This window comes from Photinus pyralis, unplaced genomic scaffold (assembly GCF_008802855.1).
Source record: "Photinus pyralis isolate 1611_PpyrPB1 unplaced genomic scaffold, Ppyr1.3 Ppyr1.4_LG5, whole genome shotgun sequence".
NCBI classification, from domain to species: domain Eukaryota; kingdom Metazoa; phylum Arthropoda; class Insecta; order Coleoptera; family Lampyridae; genus Photinus; species Photinus pyralis.
In genome coordinates, this window is record NW_022170596.1 from 9069516 (window position 1) to 9078416 (window position 8901).

An 8901-nucleotide genomic window follows, 5' to 3' on the forward strand; every position below is an offset into this window, starting at 1 on the left:
TTTTTCGGGCCTCAAAAAAAAGGCAGTGTATAACCTTCCTTTTTTACCAAAAATCGACTACACCAAAATTTCTCGGGAAAACACTTTTTCTTATTAATTTTGGTGCGTAGAATCCAAAACAATTCGTGCTTTTTCGATCAGACTTCTCAATTAGAAGTTATAGACTAGAAACCAATTTCGAAAGAAGATTGGGCTACTAGATCAAAAGTTACAGCCTTTTGAATTTTCTTTCGAAATTGGTTGCTTCTATCTAAAACTTTGGTGACTCCTAAGTATCCTCGTCTTGACTCCGGTTCATTTCCTGCATATGTGATACCCAACCTATATTGACTATACCCTTAGTAAAATCAAGTAACTATTAGCAAAGAGTAATTACTCTTTATCATTAGTATCTGTTACTACAATCAAGCCAAGCAAACAAGTCCATCAAGAAGGCAATGGTTTAGTCTTGGAACTTGGATCATATGATCTAAGGGTTTAGTGTCACTGTATTTTAGAAGTACAGACTGTATTAATAGTTATTGGCGGTAAATTTAAACTTGTTGTATTTTGCATTTGCATGTGTTTTTATTAAAGAGACATTCACTGTTTGCCTATTCAAAAAGTATACATTTTTAGAGTAAACAATGTTCCTCTATCTTTTGCTCTATATTACATAAAAAAAAAAGTGATTAACATTCAATATACTTCATTATACTACAATTCCTATGCAAAAATCATTTCATCACGTCGCCGTTTAGGTTGATTAGGACGCACTTGGCATTCAGGATGGTTCATAAGCTCTGGAGGACAAGTAGAGACAGGAGATGACAAAACCATTTGTTTCAAATCGTAAAATAGTGCTGAATCGTCGTTCGTGCAAAAGCTTACTGCAATACCAGTCTTGCCAGCACGACCAGTACGGCCTATACGATGTGTATAATCTGAAAAAGGAGACGAATCAAAATGTTTCAACAATAATAATATATGCCTACCTTCTATTGTTTTAGCCATATCGTAGTTAAGAACCATAGAGACATCTTTAATATCGATACCTCTACCGGCGACATCTGTTGCCACCAAGATATCTTTAGTACCGGACTTAAGACTTGCCAACGCATATTCACGCTGCTCTTGACCTTTACCGCCATGCAAAGTACAAGCATTGTGGCCCAACTTTTCCAGTCCCTTCGCCAGAACGTCGGCGCCTTTCTTTTGATTGACGAAAATAATGATGGGAGGCTCGATGCCCTTCGACAGATATTCCATAAGTTTGCGCCGTTTGTCGTTTTCAGTCATTATATGCACAATCTGTTCAACACGGTCGACCGGTTTACCGATACTGCCGATATACACAACGGCGGGCCGTCGTAAATAAGTTCGCGCGAGACGTTCGACCGCAGGGGGCATAGTAGCGGTGAACATCACAGTTTGGCGATACTTCTTTTTAGTGTTATAGTTGGCCAGAATGATCTAAAAAAAAGAGTTTAGGACTTTCCAATTAAAATTATTTTATATATGTTGAGGTTAAAATTTTGTTTGACACATGGTTTTTGAGTGCGGCCGCCATCTTGACTTTTTTAAATGGCAACATAGGTCATGTGATACGTCATTACAAAGCTTATTTTTTCTCTTTCTTACTACCTTAACGTGCATGGTGTAAAATTAGACAATAATGCAGAAAAATTAGAAAAACCTTGCCATACGCTTGACAGGCTAATGTGTTGCACTTCAAATTTCGATACCTTTAAATTACAAAAAAGCAATGAGGAGGTGTTTAATAACCGAAACACTATCCAGGTAGTAAGACAAGAGAAAAAATAAACTTTCTAATGACGTATCACATGAACATGTTGCCATTAAAAAAATTCAAGATGGCGGGGCCACTCAAAAACCATGTGTCAAAAAAATTTCTTTAACCTCAAAATTTGTAAAATAATTTCAAATGGTGTTCTTGTTTAAATGACTCAATTAAGAGTATTATTCAACTAACCTTAGAATCCTCTGCCTCGTCAGTGTCAGGTTTTAAATTAGTGACCGGCATGTATTCAAGAATACGCTGTACATCTGGCTCAAAACCTAAATCGATCATCCGATCGGCTTCATCTAAAACTATATAGGTGCACTGGTTTAAAACTAAGTATCGATTTTCAAGAACGTCGATCAAACGACCTGGCGTGGCTATCACAATTTCACAACCCATCCTAAGCCTAAATCCTTGCTCTTCACGACTTAAACCTCCTACCACGACCACTGTGCGGATACCGAGTGGCTGGCCAAATTTCAAGGTTTCTTCTTCTATCTGCTGCGCTAACTCACGTGTCGGAGCTAAAATAATTGCATACGGGCCTTGATCACAATCCTCTGTACGCTCGATTTTTGGTAATGACTGTATCCATGACAACAACGGTATAAGAAATGCCAATGTTTTACCTGTGGAAATTTTTTCATTATGTTCTTTTAAATTGTAACAAATAACATACCAGACCCAGTTTCAGCAACCCCAATTATGTCTCTGTTTTGCATTCCAATGGGTATGGCCTGTCTTTGAATCGGAGTAGGCTCTTTGTATCCAACTTTATCGACGATCTCCAACAGCTCCTTTTGTATTCCAGACTCGACCCAATTCCGAATTGGTTCCGGAATCTTACCACCTTTAATTGTAATATTGTAATCCTCTCGAAAGATTCGCCAATCCCGCTCGGTCATTTCCAAAACCTCCTTTTCAGACCAATGTCGGTCGTCCCACAGTTGCTTCTCCTCCTTTCGACGGACCTTTTTAAGTCGCATCTTTTCTTGAGCCTTTTCCGCTTCGGTTCGACGTTTCTCCAGCAGTTCGCCATAAAATTTGCTCTGATCCCGTTTTTGCGCTTTAATGTCTATGCCGGCCAAATTACCCCGTCCGAAAAACTGCACCTGATGCCTCTCCTTGTACAGACCATTGTAATCCGTTGACGTATCCTCCCCTGCATCCCAATCGAACACAAACTTACGATCGTTTAATCTTCTTACTCTGCGCTTTTTCTTAACTAGACCCAAATACCGTTCCTTAATCGCGTCCGATTCACGTTCTCTATCTTTATCCTTCTGCTTTTCTTCCTCTTTAGCGGCCGCTCTCTCCCGACCCCGTCTCGTTTCGTAATCAATAACTTCCTCTTGACGAGAAGCTTTTGCTTGCTGAATAATCTTTCGTTCTTCCTCTTGTTGTTTACGTAATTTATCAATTTCTTCTTGTCTGCGTTTCAAAGCCTCCTCTGCCCTTTGTGCTTTGGTTAGAAACACAGGCTGAAAAGACCCAATATTAAAATAATATTAACAGAAATAAACGAATATGGACAGGTGGATGTGTCCGAGGAGAGTATTCACAAAAAGCACGTAAAATATGGCATAATGGCTCAATATAGGGATCTTAAAACAACAAGATTACCTTGCTTTTGGCCGCTTCCTCGGCTTTTTTCTTCGCCAACAGCTCTTCCAAAGAAAGCGGTTCTCTTTTAGGAGCCGGTTCCTGCTTTAACTCTGGCTGTACCTCTGGCTTTATCTCCTCGATTTCGGGACTGGAAGATTTGCGTTTATCTTTAACCTTCTTCTCCCTCTCTTCCTTCATGTATTTGTAATTATCATAACGACTGTCCTGCTTGCTGTCGTATTTGGCGTCGCGATCTCTCGAACGAGACCTATGCTTCTTGTGACCGCGCTCTTTGCTACGAGATCTGGATCGCTTGGATCTTTTATCCCTATCACGTTCGCGATCTACTCGTTCCCTGCTACGAGATCGGCGTTTCTTATCACTGCCCATAATGGGTTAAACGTTTATGTGTGTCTGATTTTTGTTCAATTTTAATTGTCTTAACAGTTCAATTAAATTGACATTTCGAGCACAACTATTGTATTCGTGGTTTTATATCAACTATCAATAAATTTATAAATATTTACAATGAATTGTATACAAAACGTAAAATGAGGTTATCTGATTGTGTTTACTGTACCGTCGTAGGGTCATATACCGTTTGGTGGATTCGATTGACACGGTACGACGGTACGTTCAAGATATAAAGTGTGGCAAGTTAATTAGATAATTAAAATCGGCATTAGATGACATCAAAAAAAGGCCTTTTTATAAAAAATCAGCAATAGACGAAGAGTGCACTTTCAAATTTGTTTTTTCGATTTCAATAGCCCTTATGGACATTTCATTCCTTAACGAGAATACAAACATTAAATAATTTTTCATTTCTGATCGAATGACACCAATACCAAGTCTGTAAGTAGCCGGAGCCTTTGTGACTCAGAATCCAGAATGACGGACATGTTATAAGGAGCGCAAAAGTGCACTTCTTATTTTTTGAAAGTGAAAGTGCACGAAAAACATTCATATGTTGTAGGTAAAACCGTCTTGACTTTTAGGCTCTTGGTTTCTCCATGCCCAGTAATATTTAAATGTTGCGTATAAATGCGAGTACAATATATCTGGAGTTGCTTCATTTCCTTCAGTAACAAAAGAGTGTTTGTACAACAATCATCCACCTTTTATTTGTTAATCAACATTAAAACTATAATCAGGTATGCGCAGAATTGGGTTTTTAGACATGAAAATTAAATAAACAAAATGTAAAATTGTACGTACAGATTGCTGTTTTATCGTCTTGCTATTTTGCAATGGGCAACATAACGTATGGTACTTATGACAGACCCTGTACTTCAACAGTTCAATCATCACATTTGTATGACGTGTCTGTTAAATAATATGTAAAATTACTTCGCTCATTGAAAATTAGGGCACTAAAAACGCCATTAAGTGCAAAAAATTTCTGCAATAGTTTGTTTTGGGCCTTACACTGAATTCAAGGTCATATTGTCATAATTTGTATAGTAGTTCAACCCTAGCTAAACAAGACAGCCTTTCAAACTACCAATACAGCTAAGGCAAGCAATGCATAATGTCGAATCGTAAATCAAACAGTGCAACAGCTAGATTGAAGCAAGATTATTTGCGACTAAAAAAGGATCCCGTGCCGTACATAACGGCAGAACCTTTACCATCAAATATCTTGGAATGGTGCATTAAAAACTGTCAGTTTACAAGATAACAACTCGACTTTTGCAGGCATTATGTTGTGACCGGTCCAGAGTCGACCCCTTATGATGGTGGATTTTATCACGGCAAGCTGATTTTTCCGAAAGAATTTCCGTTTAAACCCCCATCTATCTACATGATAACACCTAATGGACGTTTCAAAACAAATACCAGATTGTGTCTTAGTATATCAGACTTTCACCCTGATACTTGGAATCCTGCTTGGAGTGTTTCTACAATATTAACGGGCTTGTTAAGTTTCATGGTTAGTTTTACTATGAGAAATTTGCTTTTATTAATTTGCATTATTTAGAACGAGAAAAGTCCGACAATGGGAAGCATTGATACCACGGACTATGAAAAACGATCTTTGGCATTTAAATCCTTGGAATTTAACTTACGAAACAGGCAGTTCTGCGAGCTATTTCCAGATATCGTAACGGAGATTCAGGTAAAATAGGGCAGTTTTCATTTAACGTAAACTAAACGAATGCTGCAGGCGGAGCTAGAAAAACGGGTTGCTCTAAATAAATCTGTCGAGAACCAGAACCAAAATCAACAGGCACAGGAGTCTAGTAATCTACAGTCGATATTAACTAACATAATTGTTTTAATAGGATTTGCAGCTTTTGCGTTTACAGTGAAGTTTGTGATGAAAACCTCTTATGCAGATTCCGAATAATGGCTATAGTATTAAATTTTGTACTGTAATTGTAATGTAAGATATGTGTTAATCTATGCACGTGACAATTTTGATCATGTGGTCTAGTTGTAAAAGTTCCATGAGAGATTCTAGAATCTTTAGTTAAATGCTAATTTATATCATGTAAATAATAAAGTTCTACTTAATTATGTTAAGTTTCTAGTTTTCAAATAAATAAATTGCACATTTTTGTTTATACAGTGTGATGATTTTGCGTGTCCAAGCGTCTATTTTTTGATCATTGGAATTTATTTATTTACAAAAACAAGTGACATAAAAACAAAAGAGCATTAGTCCAGTCCAGGCTTGAAATTCTCTTTACAATGATACCAAGTAGGCTATAATATTACCTTAGAAATTAAAGCTACAATAATGTTTTTGCAACCAATCACAGTAACTGGAAATTGAAACAAAACCATAAAATGTACAACATGAAGTGAAGACAGTCACACAAATAATCTGATAACTTAAGCATAATTAAACAAGATATTACAGACATTTTACAAATTATAATTGGTGTCCCCGAGTCCCCCATTGTTCTGGATGCACAGTCAGACTCTTCTTAACAAATTCCTGCGTCCTGTTTGAATATGTGCATGAGGTATTATATGTGAACTCAGGTCGCAATAATTCTATTTTTAAGCCCATCGAGATTTTCCGGCTCTGTGAGAAACTTTTTGATTGAGATATCCCAAAACGAAAAAAGTCCAAAATTGCCTTCGGACCTAAACTCTCTTTAACTTATCTTGAATTATGTGGTGATGCCTCGTCTTGTTGAAACCACAAGGTGTCATGCCAGACACGTTGGAGGCTCAGTGGCCCCTCTGACAAAATAATAACGTCATTATTATAATAGGCGTGGTTCCGTCTAGGTCTGCTTCTCACAGAACGGCCCATAAAGAGGAGGAAGTAATGAATCCTTTCAACTAAGTTAATATAATGTACTTATAGCAGTTTGCGTATTTAGCAAACTTAATTCTATTTCCAATTACAAATAATTGACAGCCGAACTCAGTTCTCGCGCGGCTTATATTTTAATAATAATAAAGCACATTCACAAATATGTACTTAACTCCTAACTTGAATTTTATTAAGTCCGTCTCTGACCAACGCATTTATTCACATCAGACCACCCGCCGATTTATATAAGATCATAGCTACTTGATAATGTATCTCTAATTCAATTAATTAATATTAATTGAAAAGAATTTATACCTTGTACTTGTAGTGAATTGACTACCTCCCAAACGCTTTCTTTACAAGTTAAATGTCCATTTATTAAGGATAACAGAAACTAGTCATGCTAGGAACGTACATTTTTTGCCTTAATTGCTTTTGTCTCATAACCGAATTCTGTTTATGCCCCATGTCATAAATATTCAGTTTATGTGTTTAAGATCGTATAAGCAGTTAAAAAACTGGTTATTCGGAAAAAGAGCACGTTACGCATATTAGTAATAACGAGGGTCTAACTGCTAACATCACAAAACTACGAAGTTACAAAGCGCGTACGCATTAGCTATTTTTATTTTAAAATTCCAGAGTTTCAAAAGTTATACAAACTTTATGTGTCACTCGTTACACCCTTTCTAATTTACACATAAATTTGCATACGCTACATAGGTACTAGTACTGTACAGACTATAAATGTGCAGTTCGGAAAAGTTTTTCGATTTTTATTCGTTATTCGTGCGCGAGTGAGAACGATAAAGATGACAAGGCGAATGAAAGTGTTTGCGCGTTCGCCGTGTTGATCGTTATCACTTGCGCACGAATAATGAATAAAAAATTACTTTCTGAACTCCGTACGAGGGTGCAAATTGAAAGGTAGATTTGATTAACAAACAATTTGAAATTCGCAACCCTTTTTACCTAATTGTAAAATTGTGATTATCCAAAATGTTACCCGTTCACTAAATTCGATATAAAACAAAGTTCCAAGAAACTGCAAATTTAAAGTATAGTCTGTACTAATATGACATGCCTTTGCACCCCCATTCCAATACTTAATCATTTCTTCAACCCCATGTCATAGTAAAATTTGACGCGAGAAGTCTGCACAACTGTTATAATAAAATTGTAAAACAATACGTAGGTATTGCGTCTTGTTTTTTTTTTTCAATTTTTAACAATGTTCCGTTCGTCTTATAAAAGGTCGCAAATTTATTTTGTCTTTAATGATTGGTTTATCGCCTTGGTGCCCTAGAGCGTTCGGTGCTCTCGCACACCTACCAAGTTATCCCATTGATCTGTACGTATAGAGTTCCTGTTACATTCGAATCGTATAATTAAAACAAAAAGTTAAAAGAAGCTTTTCAGAGCGTGATATTATTGGAGAAAGCAACTGAACCAAGCAGGCGCGGATTTAAAGGGGGGCGCGCACCCCCTCCTAGACAGTGGTAGTTACGCAGTCGGTCCCCCGAATTCCAATTCTTAATCATTTAATAAACTGACTTAAAAAATCGTGTTAGGGTAAAAAAATTATTAAATTTAAACATAAATATATTAATACTCTTCTGGCAGCTGCAGATGATAATATTTAAATTACTAAAAGAGTACGCATAACCCGTCGTTAGCACAACTTTTGGGTGAAGTGCAGCTATGCACTGTGGCCCAGATGAGGAATCATGGGGATTTCAGAAACCATAGATGGTCAAATTAGAGGCAAGAAATTTGTTGATTTCGTATTTATTCTTTTCTGATGTTATTTGAGCAGATACAAAAAAAAAACATTTTCTCATTGTCACTTATTGGGTTTTACAAGAGAGGTTGAGACGTTTCATTTCGGAGAAATCATTATCAACTTTATTTTTTATATGGCCCGTAAAAAAAGTAGATTCCTACGAATAAAACGATGTACGGCACACAAAGTTGGAACCTGTTGATTTCAGCAAGATGGTGTACCTGCACAATGCTCTAATCGTATAAGGATACCTATATTGGACAAATTTCCTGGAGTGGAAAAAAATCGATTTGCGCCGACAAAAAGAGCTCGCGATTTTGCCATTTAGCCTCTTTCTGGTTTGTTCTTTTCTTGGTTTATCAAGAATTAGTTACTTGTTCAATATATTATGTATTATGCCGAACATGTTCTATTTTTAAACGTATAATAAATGTTTTTTAAAATATATTAACTTTAAAA

At 36.7% G+C, this 8901-nt stretch overlaps 2 protein-coding genes across 2 annotated transcripts; one reads left to right on the top strand and one right to left on the bottom strand.

Moving 5' to 3' along the window:
• Positions 1–547: 547 nt before the first annotated feature.
• Positions 548–3977, bottom strand: LOC116170866 (probable ATP-dependent RNA helicase DDX23). The gene is made up of 5 exons (XM_031487406.1): positions 3407–3977; positions 2463–3264; positions 1973–2412; positions 975–1452; positions 548–923 (listed from the first exon to the last, which is right to left on the bottom strand). The coding sequence occupies exons 1-5, from the start codon at positions 3776–3778 to the stop codon at positions 706–708; spliced, it is 2310 nt and encodes a 769-aa protein (XP_031343266.1). The 5' UTR covers positions 3779–3977; the 3' UTR covers positions 548–705.
• A 688-nt stretch (positions 3978–4665) lies between these two features.
• On the top strand, positions 4666–5914 carry LOC116170867 (ubiquitin-conjugating enzyme E2 J2-like). Its single transcript, XM_031487407.1, has 4 exons — positions 4666–5038; positions 5087–5321; positions 5370–5507; positions 5556–5914. The coding sequence occupies exons 1-4, from the start codon at positions 4920–4922 to the stop codon at positions 5736–5738; spliced, it is 675 nt and encodes a 224-aa protein (XP_031343267.1). The 5' UTR covers positions 4666–4919; the 3' UTR covers positions 5739–5914.
• Positions 5915–8901: the final 2987 nt, after the last annotated feature.